Source organism: Rosa rugosa, chromosome 1, assembly GCF_958449725.1.
Source record: "Rosa rugosa chromosome 1, drRosRugo1.1, whole genome shotgun sequence".
NCBI lineage: Eukaryota > Viridiplantae > Streptophyta > Magnoliopsida > Rosales > Rosaceae > Rosa > Rosa rugosa.
In genome coordinates this window covers 22,506,316-22,524,044 of record NC_084820.1, presented here as the reverse complement: position 1 = coordinate 22,524,044, position 17,729 = coordinate 22,506,316, and the positions used below count along the sequence as shown (strand labels likewise).

Here is a 17,729-nt window from a genome sequence, read left to right as displayed (position 1 = left end):
GGGTTTGGCCTTCAATAAAGACTAGGTTAAGTTGTTTTGGTGGGAGATTTCAATAAAGCTAGAGTTCAATAATTTGTTTCAAGTTTCTCCTACAACAGATAAGTAAAGGATCTTTGTGTGAGTGTATGATGACAAAGCGGGCTGGGAGGGAAGATTTTCCACCCGTGCCTGCATAGGTTTCATTTGAGTGCATGCTCAAACAACAGCATTATGACAATCTATTGTACAAGTTTGTGCATCTTCCACTAGGTGTATCTAGTAGGATTTCTCAAAGTTTATACAACATTTCGTTATACAACGGAGAAAGAAAAAAACTGTTGTGTCAACTTGTGTGTATAGTTCAAATTTCATTTTGGTGAGCTTGTTCTGGGAGGGAATTATCTGCTCATTTCCCTCCATTCTAGGCTCCCATTCACACCACAGAAAATTCTTAACTCTGTTGTGCAATATCTTTCTAAAAAAAGGGTTTTCAATTTGCTTACATTCACACAACATATTTAGATTTGTAGCGTTGTATGATAGAGTTTAGGTTAACACACAACAGCAGATTTCTATTCTGTTGTCTGATGAGTGTTGTGTGTTTCGATCTTTGTAGTAGTGAGTTTTCGATCGGATCTCTCCGATCCCCTACTGCAGTTCTATTCTTACAAGAGCTTCGTGTTTCTCCTAATGAGTGATTGCCCTCTTGGGCTTATGATGGTGGGACGGCCTTGTCGGTATGGCCTCCCGGGGTTTTGGCTCGGCCTAGATTAGCTGGTGTTGGCGGGATTCCTTCTAGCTTTGGTAGAGACGTGGTGTAGTCTGGTGGGCGATGCGTTGACAGAGGCCATAAAGGCGAGGCAGCTGTGATAGAGGCTTGTGGTGCGGCGGTTGCTGCGGTGACTACGGTGGTTGACGGTCTAACAATGGGGGTCTATGGTGAAGGCTATTTTTGGATCTCCCATTGCTCAGGGATGACGGTGGCGGCGTGGTGGTCAGCGAGTGGATTAGAGCTGGTCGGACGACTATCGGTGGGCCAGAATTGGCATCTCAGATGGAGGCACGTTTGTTTTGGTGGCTACCTAAGGTGCAGCTAGGGTTTTCCCTAGATGGGCTTATTGGGCTGTTATGTGGACCTGGAGTGTTGATGTTAATTTTGGGCTTGATATTCTTGGGTCCAGAAGGTCTATCAGGTTCTCTTCTTCTTATTATTTAGTTGTTGATGTAGTTGTTTAGTTTGGTTCTGTTTAGAATAATGTCTATGCTAATATAAGTGTCTCTATGAGCCTTTGTAGAAGTATTTAGCTTCAATCTACCACAATTGCATGCTCGGCGTTTGAAGTTAGGCAGAATATATTGCCTACGGGGCAAGGTGTTTTTGTTAGCATAGACTACTCTGCGTTATCATTGTCCAAACAGAGTAGTCCATTCTTTGTACTATTCTAATCTATGAACCAGGGTCATATAATTAGTATGAACTCATTAAATTAAAAAAAAAAAAAAAAGATTGGTTGCTTATGTGGCACAGTCACTTTAACTTTTAGAAAGATAAGAAATTTTCATCAAATGATGTGGCTATAACACATCTCACTCGGGGCCAGTTTATTTTATGGCTCCACACAATTGACACAAGACGAAGACGAAGAAGAAGAAGAAGAAGAAGAAGTGATAGGGAGAAGAGAGTCTCCTATGTGTTGTGAAATTTTAATTAAACTCGCAAGCGCAATAATTGTCATTAGTATAGCGTGCAAGTACGAGGTCATTCCAAGTTAGGATTAATAATCAATTTAAAACATAACTCAATTAATCCAAAGAAGTGATAGGGAGAAGAGAGTCTCCTATGTGTTGTGAAATTTTAATTAAACTCGCAAGCGCAAGAATTGTCATTAGTATAGTGTGCAAGTACGAGGTCATTCCAACTTAGGATTAATAATCAATTTAAAACATAACTCAATTAATCCAAAGTAAGGACACAAATCACATAAACAATCAAGATAAAGATAGTATGGTTTTTGGATTTTTGAATAAACAAATAATGTGAAAATTAAAGAAAGAAAGAAACAAACAAAGTTTATAAGTTGAAAAGCAAAGATGATAGAACCTAGGGTATCAGAATCAATCACTAACGATCCTATTTGTGTGTCTATGCAATTAACAGATTGTTTTGTTTCTTTTGATGAAAATCCCATATCTAATCTAGGTACGGCACTTAGACCAAAGTTTTTCTTAAGTGTATGATTCTCTCTAGGTACGGCAAAGATCGTATATCCTAGCATGTAGTCTATCCAGATACAGCATAAATTTAACACATAGAACTCATTACGTTCTAGAAAACAAGGGAATCATGCAAACCATTACTTTAGGTACAACAATAACGTAATTCACAACTCTTAATCATAAGAAGCTATTTGAATTATATTGCAAGTACGCCTCAAATTCATCTTCTAATTACTAGATGTAAAGCCCTAAGGTGATCAATCAAAGAACTTAAACATTACGTATAAATTCAAACAGTTGTTAAGAATTCATCTTAAAGAAACTATAAATCCATCAATAAAACATCACAGTACATAAACAATCATGCTAAGGCATCATCCTAACCCTAGAAAAAGATTTAGCAAAAAATAACTAAAGAAAACATAACAAAAACATAAAAAGAATGCAAAGGAAAAGAAGGGGAAGATAGATGAGTCATGTCTACTCCTCAGGCGTCTTCAATGTGCTTCCGAGACATCCTTCTCATGTGAAATTCGTGCTCCCTTATATAGGGAAGATTCCTATTCATCTTCGGCTTCAAGTTTCCTTGTAAGACTTGGATTCAGATTCCTTGCTTCATTTGGAATGGGAAAACCTTGATATCTTCAGTAAAAGTAGGAATAAGTTCATCCTTTAATCCTCATCTGAATCAACTTCCTTGAAACATTAGGATTGACGATCTTGTGCTGCAGAACTTGAGTTCTCCACAAATGTTTGTAAAATCCCGAGCATATTTTCTGTTCTGACCTATCTTCACTCAAATGGTCATAACTGATTGCAGAAGTATCAAAATCAAGATCTGTAAAATTCTACAGAAAGTAGACATACGTAGCTTTCCAATGTTATACTACTCATTTTCTGATTCGATCTGAAAATTTCCCAATAATTTGGCAAAATTGGATGTTCTGCATCGACTGATTCTGGGACTTGGGATTGCGCATTGCCTTTCAATCCTAGCTAGCTCATTTTAGTTCTTTTCTATTTTCTATGGAACAAACTACAAAAACAGTAAACTAACATAACTGAATCATAGATAAAGAGAACTAAATATATAAACCAAGATTAAGAGGCATATAAATATAGGATAATATGAGCACATCACTTTGTATTTTGACATAGTGTTAGGAGAGAAGAGAGAGTGTTGAAGTCCCCAGTGGACCCCAAAAATAACACGGCTCTAGAAAAATCGACTCGAGGCTCCGAATGGACCAAACAGACGAACGCCACAGCACATTTTGAATAACCGAAGCCCGGCACTAAGACCCAACACTAAATGCGGAATAAGCCAATCTTATTCGAGTTTGTCCAATCCGGACTAGAAGACTCTAGAATGAGTTTGAGCATGTGGTGACTTACACGCTAAGTCTGCTCATCCATGTAAGGATGGCAACATCGCCTAAACCTCTACTATAGTTGGCATCTTCATTTGAGATGAAGAATTTGGGAGACTTGAAGTACTTCTTGGGGATTGAGGTAGCCCCGTCACACCCTGGGAATTGGTTTCACCCGAAGCATCGGACCTATCGGTCAAATAACTAAAACGGATCGTTTTTCTGGGAAGAACCAATCAAAGAATTTCATTATATCCCTTCTAAGATCATTCTATTTCGTCTAGTATTTCGTAGGAATAAACGATATACAGCTAAAGTAGAGAATCTTTTTCAACCCCCTTCGTGACATGATTTCTTCTTCATATAGATAGATATAGGATCTATGGAGCAATTACTTAGAAGTACATTTTGTGCAACGGCCCTTCCTATCTGATAGAAAAGGATCCCATGATCCTGAACCGATCTTACTTGGGATTTGCGCCTTTGTTCTTTCAACACTATTGGGATGTGATTGGGGATGATGTTACTCTTGCAGTTCAAACCTTTTTGCAATCAAGTCAACTCTAACTTCACTTATATTTGTCTTATTCCGAAAGTTAGTAATCTAGAGAGAATGTCAGACTTGCGACCAATTGCGATTTGCAATGTCATCTACAAGATTTGTTCCAAGGTGGTGGCAAACAGCTTGAAGCTCGTATTACCTCATGTAATTTCTCCTTTCCAAAGTGCTTTTGTTCCTGGTCGTCTGATTACTGACAATATTCTGGTGGCTAATGAGATAGCACATTTTGTCCATAACAAGAGGGAGAGACGCGAAGGTTATATGGCATTAAAACTGGATCTTAGTAAGGCCTACGATAGAATGGAGTGGTCTTTTCTCAAGTAAGTTATTGGGTTTGCACATGATTGGGTTGAGATGGTCATGCAATGTGTAAGTTCAGTTCGATACTCTTTCTTGGTTCGAGGGAAGCCTCGGGGATATGTCATTCCAAGTCGAGGTTTGCGACAAGGTGATCCATTGTCCCCCTATTTGTTTCTTTTAGGGGCTGAAGGTTTTTCTGCTTTGATCCAACAGAAGAAGGGGCAAGGTCTTCTACCAAGTATAGAGGTGTGTGATTTTGCTCCATCTGTAACTCACCTTCTTTTCGCAGATGATAGCATGCTATGCTCAAGTGTCATTGGAGGCTTGCTATGAAATACAAGAGGTTATAGAGACTTATGGACGTGCGTCCGGGCAGTTTGTTAATTTCAATAAAAGCTCGGTCGTGTTCAATGGTAATGTTTCGGAGGCTTTGAAGGATGAAGTGTCCGAGTTGTTGGGAGTGGAGGTGGTTGCTTCACATGAGAAATATCTTGGTCTGCCCACTTATGTGGGTAGAAAGAAGACAGCTACATTTTTGTATATCAAGGATAATTTGGCCAAGAAACTTGAGGCTTGGCAAGGAAAGATGTTCAGTAGGGCGGGTAAAGACATTCTTATTAGGGTTGTTGCTCAAGCGCTGCCTTCCTATGCAATGAGCGTGTTCCAATTGACTAAGAATTTCTGTGATGATTTGGAACAAATGTGTGCTAGGTTTTGGTGGGGCTCAACTCTTGATAAGAAGAAGATTCATTGGAAGACATGGAAAGCATTATGTAATCCAAAGGAGGAGGGTGGACTCGGTTTTAGGAGTTTATCGAACTTTAACTCGGCCATGCTAGCTAAACAAGCTTGGAGAGTGATTAACAACCCGTCTTCACTTATTGCTCGTATGTATAAGGCAAAATACTTTCCGCAAGGATCCTTTTGACTGCTGCTTCTCATTCTTCTCCCTTTTTCTCTTGGAGAAGTATATTCTCTACAAGGGATTTGTTGTCAGAAGGCTCTTATTGGCAAGTAGGTGGTGGTACATCAGTGAATATTTGGTCTACTGCTTGGGTGTCGGAGTTGCCAGGTGGGAAACCGGTTAGTAACAGCTTGGCCATGGAAGAAGTTACGATGGTTGGTGAACTTTTATCCTCTACTGGAGTTTGGAACGAGGGTCTCATCAGAAGATTATTCCCTTCCGAAGAGGCAGAAGCAATCCTACGTATTCCTCTTAGTTTGAGAGTGGTTTCTGACAGGCTAATTTGGAAACTAGAACGTAATGGTCAGTTTTCAGTTAGGTTTGCTTATAGATTTTCTTTCTCTACTTCCCCATGTCGTAGACCATTTGAGTTGATGGTGAATGGTGGGTTTTAGAAGAAGCTCTGGAAAGTAATGATTCCTAATGCAGCCAAGATTTTCATCTGGAAGGTGTGTCATAATATATTACCTTCTCTAGAACGACTAGCTTCGAGGAGAGTTGAGTTGGACTCCCAAGTTTGTTTGTTGTGTGGTCATGGGGAGGAATCTACCCTGCATATCTGTAGGGATTGCCCTTATACATAGGAGATGTTGCAGCAGAATGGGATTTTGTAACAGGTTTGTTTTCATCCACAATCAGACAATTTGAGTCTATTATTTTGGTTGAGCTATTGTGCAAGCAGACTATCCCTCAATGACTTGGGTGAATTATTTTGCTGGCTGTGGAGTATTTGGAGGGAGAGGAATTCTCAAGCTTGGGAGGATAAGACTAGCAGGGCCTGTGATGTGATCATTAAGTCGGTCTCTCGACTTGAGGAGTTTCGATTTCACAACTCCAAGCCTCAGAATAACAGCACTCGCAGAGGTAGGGTGGCTACATGGGCAGCTCCCCCAGTAGGTATGTGTAAAATTAACGTGGTTGGTTCTTTCTTCTATGGAACTAGAACTGGGGGTTTGGTTTTGTGGTCAGAGATTCAAATGGAGCTATGTTGGGAGGAGGAGCAGGCCGATTGGGGGGATTACTCTTAGCGGAACATGCTGAGGTGCAGGCATGCATGCATGCAATTTGATTTGCAGCTGAACATGGCTTAAGTCCGGCTATTTTGGAAACAGATGCTTTGGAGGTTCAGCGGCAACTTAGCTCGCCTTCAATCACCAATACTTCTGCACTTGGTCATTTATATGAAGATTTGAGCTTCATGTTGGAGGATTTAGGTAATGTGAGGATGGTTTACATTGGCAGGAAGGCTAATATGGTAGCTCACTTGCTAGCTGCACATGGGAACGATTTAGTACATGATACTTTTTATTTTTCAACTCCCAGTTTTCTTATGGCTGCAGTAGCAGCTGATTTCTCTTCTCTGTAATTACTTTGGTATCAACAAAGGGCTAACCTCCTTGCTTCAAAAAAAATAAAATAAATAAACATAATTATTTTCATAATAGTATTAACATTATTACTAGTACTACTATTAATTTTAAGTAATTTGGTAAAAGATAGTTAAATAATTATTTTTATTGAAAATGAATAAAACGTAATGTCATATGTACATAAGACCGAAATACTTAAAAATAATTTATATTACAAAGATATACTACTTGTTGTAAAGTTAGTATATTGAAAACTGAAGAACCGAATTTGGTAGTTATGATTAAATACTGAACATTTTTTATTGGTAATCGGTAGCTCTATGTTTGAAACCGAAAGCTTTTGATTTTGAAGCTGGTAAGGATTATAACCTATTTGAGAACCAATCGAGTGACAAACTTAATTAAAATTGTTATCTGCATCTTGAAAAAAAGAAAAGAAAAAAAAAAAGAAAGCAGTACCAAATTATTGACTGTGTAACCACATGTGGCAACCATGGGTGGTGATGAACGTACTCATGATGCTTTGATCGATACACAATCAATAATGTTGATTGTGATGTGAATAATTGTTCAATTTTGTCCTTGATATTTCAAAGTCTCATCGATAGGATCTTAGTGATATTGGAGGAGTGCTTGATGCAGTTAGATTGATGATGAGAGAGTTTGATATGGTCTCTTGGAAGCATGTGAAGAAACGCTCTAACTTGGTGGCTCACAAATTGGCAAGATCTGCTTTGTTTTTAGTGCAAGCTATGTTTTGCAAAGATATAGGGCCTCCATGGCTCCATGATTTAATTGATGCTATGTAGTCTACTAGCTCTGTGGGGGTTCTGGTGGGAGAACAAGTTGTCCCCATATTGATGCATTATTTGAAGTTAATAAGATTTCTCTTTGATAAAAAAAAAAAAAATTAAAAAAAAAAAAAAGTTCCATCGATAAATAAACCAATAATGGATCACTTCACGAGAGTTTCTGTCACTTCATTTCATTTCTTGGAATTATTGGGTCGTCGATCATGCTTTACTGATCAGTTGGGTTCATCTCTCCGTAAATTTTGAGCAATTGGGCAATTTGTTGTCCGTCCATTTCTAGAATTATTTGCGCCGTACCAAAACCAGCTTGCTAGGGGGTCCTAAAGCCGCATGCAGCAAGCAGCATATTGCTCAGTAGTCTTCAGGCCACCTTGCATCCCTTTGGAAAAATCACATCAAAAACCCAAAATATCCAATTTCAGCCTCTAAACAACGTATTCATATATATATATATATATATATATATATATATATATATATATGATAATTGATTAAAACCTATTTAGCAATTACAACCCAGATTGCTGGCACATTTAACCTTTACATGCAGCCATACAGGTTGTAGATTCAGTTGTTGTACATATAATTATGCAATAGTATGTTATCATTTTGATTTTACCAAGGAAACCCTTGTTCTCTATCTGTTAGGCAACAGGCATGGACTTGAATTCAGCACTCAGAGCCTGCATCTGGGCAAAGCTAAGCAATTAAAAGGAGGCAAGGAGCCAAATGATCGATGAAGGAGCTGACACTTGAATTCAATTTAAGCAACTACGTACATTTGGCGCTTTAGGTTGAAGGCAACAACTCCATATTTTGTTTTTATTTTGTTTTGTTTTGTTTTTTGTTTTTTCCTGATGACACAACTCCATTTTTATTCACTGTGGTCCTTCATATTCAATTAGTTCCAACTCCCTTAAATTTGGATCCGCAAGTATTAACTACTATATTAACAGAAACATACTGAGATTGGTTTGCTTTTGGCAAAGATAGGTTGACGATAACCACTGCAAGTGGCCTAGTGGTTCTTACCTAGTTGAGTGTGCTTCCCGTTCGAACCCCGAAGCTGTCAAACTGGCCAGGCACTGTGCTGCAATGCACAATTGGAGCATTTCACATGCGCCGAAGGGGTTTATCTTGGGCCTAGGAGCAAAGGCTATGAGCCTATGAACTGTACGTTGATATCGATCGACGACAATATGGAATTATCAACATTCTCAACAAAAAAAAAAATGGTATCACTGCATAAATGTTGCTATAAAAGCAAGATTTGCCATGCTGCTAACATATTTCATAAATTAAGATGGGTTCAACACAGTTAGGAGCCAAAGAACTCCATGCAGTCTGTGTCCCTTTCCCAGCACAAGGCCATGTTAACCCCATGATGCAATTTGCCAAGCTTCTGCACTCTAGGGGATTCCGCATAACATTTGTCAACACCGAGTTCAACCACCGGCGTTTAATCCGGTCCAGAGGTTCCGACTCTGTCAAGGGACTATCGGACTTCAAATTCGAGACCATACCGGACGGGTTGCCACCTTCAGATAAAGATGCAACACAAGATGTCCCAGCTTTATGTGACTCCACCAGGAAAACATGTCTAGGCCCTTTTAAGGAGCTGGTGACTAAGCTCAATTCTTCATCTGAAGTGCCACAGATTACTTGTATAGTTTCGGATGGTATCACGGGATTTGGGAGGGAAGTTGCTCAGGAACTAGGGATTCCTGAGGTTCAGTTTTGGACTGCTTCTGCTTGTGGCTTCATGGCGTACCTGCAATACAAAGAACTTGTTAAACGAGGCATTGTTCCATTCAAAGGTACTTCATTCTTTCTGAAACCTAACTATTGAGGTGAATGAAATATGGGATGATGAAAAAGAGATATACATCACCATCGAGTACAGAAAATCAATCTGAACTCAAATTAAAGAACAATTTCAAATGAGTTTTGTTTATGTTTTATATATTTATGTATTACTTAGTCTTAATCCAAGTGTCTAGTCAGCATTGATTTTTTTTTTTTTTTTCGCTTGAAACTTCTTCTTATAATGTCATACATGGAAGGTTGAGTGAACCAGATCTAGAGCCACCCCTTACAAAATATCTTATCCCACTTACTACAATAATTCGTATCCTCTTTATTCTAGTGCAGAACTGGATAGGCTTCTCTATGTAAGGCTGGGCAGTAAGGTTCATTTGCAGAATTGCAAGTGACGTGCGTGGGGTGTTCTTGGGTATTTGTCATGTAGAATGAGTAGATCTTAATGACCGGCTCTACGTACATAGAATAGTCTCTCCTAAGTTTTGCTCCTTACTCTTGGCTTTCAATTAAGCAAGCTGTTCTTCCTGTCATATTGTCATCTTTGCATGTACTTGTAAGTGTTCTTAAACATATAACTTTTACAGCTGAAAACTAAATTGATAGTATGAATTGAATAGTAACTGTCTTGAATTTAGATATTTTTTGTCCAAATTTACTATTATAATCACCCGTATCTACTCACATTTTTGCCCCTTCTATGCATTTCGATCAGATGAAAGTTTCATGCAAGATGGTACACTCGATAAGCCAATTGATTGGATCCCAGGCATGAAAAATATGAGGCTCAAGGACATCCCTAGCTTCATCAGAGTCACTAATGTCAAAGACATAATGTTCGACTTCTTGGGATCCGAAGCACAAAACTGCTTGAAATCCTCTGCAATCATCCTCAACACGTTTGACGAATTTGAGCATGAAGTGTTAGAAGAAATTTTAGCTATGTTTCCCAACATTTACACAATAGGTCCACTTGCTTTGCTTGGTAGGCACGTGCCTGAAAACAAACTGGTCAAGTCCCTCAGCTCAGGCTTGTGGAAAGAAGATGCAAAATGCCTCGAATGGCTTGACAAACAGAAACCCGATTCGGTTGTTTATGTGAATTATGGGAACATAACTTTGATGACAGACCAACATTTGAAAGAATTTGCATGGGGGCTTGCAAATAGCAGGCACCATTTTTTGTGGATTGTTAGGCCTGATGTGGTAAAAGGGGATTCGGTTGTCTTGCCTGAAGAATTTTTCGAGGAGATTAAGGATAGGGGTTACATAGCAAGTTGGTGTCCACAGGAGCAAGTGCTAGCACATCCATCAGTCGGGGTTTTTCTAACTCATTGTGGTTGGAATTCTACTATTGAAACTATATCAGAGGGTGTGCCTGTAATTTGCTGGCCTTTCTTTGCTGAGCAACAGACGAATTGTCGTTTCCTGTGTACCAATTGGGGAATTGGTATGGAAGTAAACAATGATGTTAAGCGCGATGAGATTGAAGTGCTTGTCAAGGAAATGCTGGAAGGGGAAAAAGGCATGAAGATGAGGCAAAAGGCAAAGGAATGGAAGAAGAAAGCAATAGCAGCTACTGACATTGGAGGATCATCATACAATAATTTTGACAAATTGATTGAGATTCTTCATAAGGAATAACTTGGTCCTTATTTCTAAGAACTGATCAGTAAATGTTTAGCAAATCTTTTGATGTCATGTCTGGCTTATGAATAAAATCAATGTTTCTTTCCTCTTTGTATTTGTAATCAACTCAAGATTGCTTTGGCAAATTTAATAACAACCCAAAGCAGAAATGAAGATTACTTTGGACTACACTACTAGCAAAACGAGCAACTCACACAGATTTAAATCTGTGTGAAATACTACTATTTCACACGGATGTCAGTATATAAAAGGCTGTACCTACAGTGCAAGCACGGAATGTTTTTCGGTTGCCTTCGGAGGGGGCGCTAATGCTCAACTCACACTGTTTTGGGAGTCCGTGTGAACCATTTCCGCGGGTCCCACAATTTCTCTACTGTTGTAAAACAGAAAAGTTTTTGAGAGAGAGAGAGAGAGAGAGAGTTTGGACACAGAGAATGAGATATCTTCTATTCATCTCACTATGTGGTTTATATAGGGCTACATCTTGTGTACAAAAGGTAAAACATCAATCACTCATACAATTACGAATGTGTCAATCGCTAATTAGAAGCATGTCAATCGCCAATCAATAGTAATGTCATGCATCAAGCAATACCTATTGCATGAATAACCATATCATTTACAACACTCCCCCTTGGATATTTCATGTCAATAGTGTTGGTTCTGCTATGCGCTTCTAAGTTGCCTCGTCAAAAACCTTGTCAAGTAACAAAAACCCTGTGGGAAAAAACAACCTTGGTCGAAGGAGAAAAAGAGCACAACGCGCTTGAGTGTGGAGTAGCAGTATCACAGCTTTAGAGATAGGTGAAGTCTTCTTATCAATACCATAAGTAGGTAGTATGTCTACGAGAGGGATGCATTAGAGCTGCTACACCAAAACCTTGCCCGGTAAACCCAGTGGGAGAAACCCGTGGTCGAAGGGAAAAGATGAGCAAATGCATATATGTCAAATCAAAGCATCTCCAGGATGCAGTAAGTGGGCTGACCATGCTAAAGATGTGCCTCGTCAAAACCTTGTCAGGTAACAAAACCCAGTGGGACAAAATAACTCTGGACGAAGGACGAAAAGAGTACACGATGGTCAAGTGGGTATGCTTCAGGATACTCCCCCTAATTTTGACTCCCCCTGAAAATTACATGTTAGGTAATTCAGATAGTTTACGTAGACCAATACCTTGGACATGCTTCTGGAATGTAGACTTTGGTAGTGACTTCGTGAAGGGGTCTGCACGATTGTCTTCAGATCAAATCTGCTTAACTCCAATCTTCTGATGCTCCTGTTGTTGCTGATTGAAGGAGAACTTCAGTGCAATATGTTTGGTGTTGTCTCCTTTGATGAAACTTATCTTTATCTGCTGGATGTAAGCAGCATTATCCTCATAGATAATGGTTGGTTCATCAATGGTGGAATGCAATCCACATGTGCTTCGAACATGCTTTGTAACGGCTCTTAGCCATGTACATTCACATACTGCTTCGGGAAGAGCTAGTATCTCAGCATGATTCGAAGAGGTAGCAACAAGTGTCTATTTCGTAGACCTCCAAGGCATTGCAGTATTCCCAATGGTAAAGACATAACCAGTTTGGGAACGTGTCTTATGCGGGTCTAATAGATAGTCTATATATATCAGCATATCCAACAAGGCGAGCATCATACTGAGAATCAAGGGGGTTTGATCCATTCCTTGATGCGTAGGGATAGAATAATCCCATATCCGCCGTACCTCGCTCTAAGGTAGCGAAAAATGTCTTTTATGCCATTCCAGTGGCGGCGTGTTGGCGCAGAGATATATCTAGTATCTCAAATAATGCAAAAAAAATATCTACTCACCTAAGCGACCAAATAGTACGTGACAAAAAAAAAATATCACTTTCATACCTGAAGTTCGGACCCCAACCCAACATTAGTACCTAGAACACTGTTGCCCGTTACGACGTTAGCCAGGTGACATATAATAAAGGGTAAATGGGTAATTTGAGTCTCTAATGTTATTTGTTTTTTTTTTCCTCCACTCTGTGGTCCACGACAGAATTTGCTCTTTGCCTGTTGACTTGGATGAGAGACATCGAAGTAGAAGAAGGGAAGAGGGAGGAGTAAGAAGAAGCGGTGGAGGCGGTTGACGCGGCGGAGGAGGTGGAAGAAGGGAAAGATGAAGGGTGCAACGACGGCGGGGCGGAGATTATGGGTTTGAAATCGGAAGAGAGGCCGATGCTTTCTTTTCCAATCTGAACTTTTGATTTCTTCTTCTTCCTCACGCTCTCTTCATCTTTTGATTTCTTCGAGCTTTCTCCAAGACCCAATCTTTCTCCCATTGAAATTTGCAGTCCTTTGCTCGAAACATATGACGAATTTGAGGTTGGGTTAGGAGTTTCGAACCCGAAGAGGATTATTGTGGTTGGGTTGAGGAGGAAGAAGAAGACTTTTCTTGCTATTTTGAACCCGAAGAGGATTATTGTGGTTGGGTTGAGAGTTTTCCCAATTGGGTTTTGTGTTTGTGGTTCAAATTTTGGATAGGTTGTCTCTGTTGCCTGAATTTGATTTTGGTCTTTTCTGTTTTGGGGTTAAGAGCTACAGTGAAGAATTCAGATTTGTTGCTTGATGGTGGAAGCCATGGCGGAGAATCCCGAACCTAGGACGAGGCCAACAACCACAAGCACTGTCACCACAAAGATGAAGATCTTTGTTGCTTTGCCCACATAACACATTTCTGAGTTTTTTTTTTTCTTCCTTTTCTAGGTTGAACAAATGTATCAGAAGGACTCTAGAAGATTGGCAGAGAAGAAAGTCTGAGGTTTGGTTCATTTTCGTCCATTTTCGTCTTCTTCTCATGGCGGTGAAGATGACTAAAGAGGGGGGGGGGGAGGGAGAATAGGGAATAGGGAGAGAGGATTAGGGGTTAAAGCGAGAGAAAGAGAGAGGGGAGTTGGCACGTCTTCTTCATATCCAAGTTGGGTTCGGTTTCGTGTGAGAATAACAAGAGCCTGAAGATTTTCCATTTAGACCCATTTGATTACCAAAGCACAGTTGGGTTCGGTGTGAGAATAACAAGAGCCTGAAGACCAGCTCGACTATGATGTATGTTCCTTCTATTCGATCCCCATTTTCTTTTTAATATCCCATACTTGTATTCTGGGTTTCGATATTCAAAAACTCTCGGGATTCGAGCGGCTATGTACTCGCCTAGGAAGGAGAAGCAGGGAAATATTCCAGCTATGTACCCGTTGTAGATGAGAGTTTGCCACCTATGGATTGGAAATCTGAGCTTGAGGAAGAAGAAGAGATTGAGAGAAACAAGGAGAGTTGGGAGGAAGAAGAAGACGAAGAAAGCGAGAGGAAGAAGAAGAGATTGAGTGAAGAGACGAGAATACCCTTCAAAGTTTGCCACCTGGCTAACGCTGTAACGGCCAACAGTGTTCTAGGTACTAATGGGTCTTCGTTAGAAAGCGTGATGAGAAAAAGATATGGTAATCTCGCCTTATGGCGCAAGGCTTCTCACAAAACGCCCTGGAATCGACTACGATGAGACATATTCTCTCATAATGGATGTCATTGCACTCCACTACCCTGTCAGTTTGGTAGTTTCCGAATAACTGATCATGCAGCTTACAAATGTGGTCAACACGTATCTCTATGGGGATCTAGATAAGGAATATACATGAAGGTTCATGGTGGACTTCATTTACCCAAGTCAAGTGGCTCTAGACCTCGGAGCGCGTTTGCAATAAGGTTGAAATGCTCACTAAAGTGACTACTTGATTGGGAAGGGATATGCCCGCGCGTTTCCATAACAAGTTTCGGATTCTATCGCGGTTCATGTTGGACATGATCTTCATTGGAAGCCCTTAAAGAGTTAAGGAAAACCGCTGAACACTTTAAATCTGATTTTGAGATGAAGGATTTTGGGAGAACACGACTATGTCTCAGTTTGGAACTTGAGTATCGTGTTGATAGATGCTTAGGCATTTTGACAAGGTCAAGCCTTCAAGCACCCCCATGATCGTCCGTAGTCTTGATCTTAAAAAGGATCTTCTTCGCCCAAAGGATGATGGCGAACGATGTGCTAGAGGAAAAAGTGCCCTACTTAAGTACAATAGGCGCATTATTGTACTTAGCTCAATGCACAAGACCGGACATCTCATTTGTCGTGAACTTGTTAGCTAGATATAGCTTTGCGCCAACGCGATACCATTGGATATTTTTCGGTACTTGAGATGTACGATTGATATAGGCTTGTTCTATCCCTACAGAGAGACGATGGATTCGGACCCATCACACACCAGAAACGCCGCCAACACTGGCATGCGTCCACTATCCCCATCCCAAATGACATGTGTTTTGAAAGGTTTTGCTGATATTGGGTATCTCTCTGACCCACACAAAAGTCATTCCCAAACTGGTTAAGTGTTCACCATGGGTAAAGACCATGATATCTTGGAGGTTTACAGAAATAGACCCTAGTCGCTATATCTTAGAACCATGCAGAGATTATTGCTCTTCACGAAATAGTTCATGAATGTTTATGGATTGGATCCATAATTACGCATGTTCGAACAATTGTGGTTTGAAGTCTACCACAGATGAGCCAACGAGCATTTAGGATAATGCTGCTTGTTTTGAACAATTGAAGCAAGGCTACATCAAAAACGACAACACCAAGGATAATCAGCAACAACAGACTCTCCTCAAGATCAAAGTGAATTAGGTTTGATATGAGGACAGTGTGGCAGACTTGCTCACTAAGTCATTGCCTAAATTCCACTTTCGAGAAACATGTTGGTAGCATCGTTTGCGGAAGTTATCCGAACTCCCATGACCGTAGTCATCAGGGGGAGATGCAGACATCAGGGGGAGATGTCTACCCGAATGGTCTCGAAACGTGAAGGGTGTGTTGTGCTATTTTTCCCCTTCGACCGAAGTTATTTTTGTTCCACAGGGTTTTTGTTACTCGGCAAGGTTTTTAATGAGGCAACGAGAGGAGCACCACATTTGGGCGACACAAGGGGGAGTGTTAAAGTAAATCCAGAATATGTGTCTGGCCCAAACTCTAGGTTACTTGACCTAGTTGTAATAGGGTTTAGAATTAGAGATATTCCCGGAGATATTCATAGATATCCGATTAATTGTACGATTATCTTTCCTTGTACAACTCTGATTCTATGTCTTGTAATCCTCTATATAAAGAGGCCCCTATTATCAATGAAAGCATGACTCAATTCTCTCCCAATTTCAGTTTTCCTTAAACACGCTTAAATATTATTATTTTTTTCTCTTTTCATGAGTAGGAGTTAAGTCACACAAAGATGAAATCTCACCTATTTCTTCTTGCTAACAGACCTGCAATGCAATAAAAAGTAGGAATAAGGATTTCATACAAAGAAGAATAAATGATGCAATTGACAAAAAGAAAATTAAGCGTACAGCTTTGAAGTATAGCTATGAGGATCATGAATATGCAAGAAAGGGTCTATGAATTCAGTTGAAAGTATAAGGAAAACCAATCTGAAGTAGAAACCACAAATAAGAGGGCAATCATATCAGTAATCAATACTTTCTCTCTTCGGAACCCCCTTTCTTAATGTGTACGTGCATAATCTTAAAATAGAAATGAAATTTTAAAATAAAAGTCACTTGGGATTGGTGAATGCTATAGCCTGCATAGCCTAGGCTTAAATTATATCAAAGTTATACCAACTAAAGCTTTTCTGATATCAAGAAAGATCAAAATGTTAACATCCCATCTCATAGCTGAAAGACTAAAATGTTAACAACCCATCTCATAGACCAAACCACCCATTAATGTATGTCGAACTAACAACTCAGATGAAGAAGTCTATAGTTTGATGCCTTACAAATTTGACATCAGCAGTTGACATATCAAACAAACATCCTTATCACCCAAACCATAAACAATGAAGCAAAAACCAAACCTTTATTCTCAAATTCCACAATTGAGGATCAAACAAACCAAACCCAAAACCCAATTTCACCAAAAAAATAAAAAAATGGAAAAACCCAGAAATCATAAACCCCCAATTTTCATCCATAAACCACAACTTTAAACAAAACCCTCAATAACTGAGCCTAGAAGAATCGAATCGAGACAATATTCTAGAAATTCGAAACCCCCAATTTCCATCCAAAGTCTACAACTTTAAACAAAACCCAAAATAACCTAGCCCAGAAGAACTCGAATCGAGACAATATTCAGATCCCAATGCAATCAGACCTGAGAATTAGGTGAGAGAATTACCGGATTAAAGGTTCAAACTTTGGAACCCTAGCTTGAAATTATCGGATTCAATTGGATTGACTGGGCGACAACTCTATGCTTTAGGGATTTGCCTCTGCTCTCCCTCTCTATCTCTTCATGCAAAGCAAAGAAACACACCCGATTTCTTTATATATATCTCTCTCTCTCTCTCTCTCTCGATCGTTCTTGACAATTGAAAAAGATGACTACATGACTGTAGAAGAGAGAGGAAATCAACGGGAATACGTGACATATCCAAGTCAGTGGCAGAGGTGCAAAAAAATTTCTCGCTAGGGCAAAACCGCCAATTCAAAATGAACAGGGTCGAGGAACAGTTAATGAACAGTGATTCAGCTTTAGATGTATGTATAATGTGACCTTGCATCCCTTTGGATACGTCACATCGAAAACCTAAAATATCCAATTTCAACCTCTA

At 39.7% G+C, this 17,729-nt stretch overlaps 2 protein-coding genes across 2 annotated transcripts; both read left to right on the top strand.

Moving 5' to 3' along the window:
• The first annotated feature begins 4,717 nt into the window (after positions 1-4,717).
• LOC133724663 (uncharacterized) lies at positions 4,718-6,758 on the top strand. Its single transcript, XM_062151446.1, has 4 exons — positions 4,718-5,315; positions 5,429-5,711; positions 6,075-6,289; positions 6,469-6,758. Exons 1-4 carry the CDS (start codon positions 4,718-4,720, stop codon positions 6,756-6,758), a joined length of 1,386 nt encoding a protein of 461 aa, XP_062007430.1.
• A 2,053-nt stretch (positions 6,759-8,811) lies between these two features.
• Positions 8,812-11,184, top strand: LOC133709207 (linamarin synthase 2-like). Its single transcript, XM_062135212.1, has 2 exons — positions 8,812-9,391; positions 10,108-11,184. Exons 1-2 carry the CDS (start codon positions 8,878-8,880, stop codon positions 11,034-11,036), a joined length of 1,443 nt encoding a protein of 480 aa, XP_061991196.1. The 5' UTR covers positions 8,812-8,877; the 3' UTR covers positions 11,037-11,184.
• The last annotated feature ends 6,545 nt before the right edge of the window (positions 11,185-17,729 follow it).

What these genes read in the sequence shown, in the direction of transcription:
- LOC133724663 (XM_062151446.1), top strand. Translation starts at nt 4,718, where the DNA reads ATGATAGCATGCTATGCTCAAGTGTCATTGGAGGCTTGCTATGAAATA. An exon ending in AATGGTCAGTTTTCAGTTAG is followed by an intron (nt 5,712 to 6,074) that starts GTTTGCTTATAG and finishes TTGTGCAAGCAG; the next exon opens with ACTATCCCTCAATGACTTGG. An exon ending in ATGGGCAGCTCCCCCAGTAG is followed by an intron (nt 6,290 to 6,468) that starts GTATGTGTAAAA and finishes TTTGATTTGCAG; the next exon opens with CTGAACATGGCTTAAGTCCG.
- LOC133709207 (XM_062135212.1), top strand. Translation starts at nt 8,878, where the DNA reads ATGGGTTCAACACAGTTAGGAGCCAAAGAACTCCATGCAGTCTGTGTC. An exon ending in AGGCATTGTTCCATTCAAAG is followed by an intron (nt 9,392 to 10,107) that starts GTACTTCATTCT and finishes CATTTCGATCAG; the next exon opens with ATGAAAGTTTCATGCAAGAT.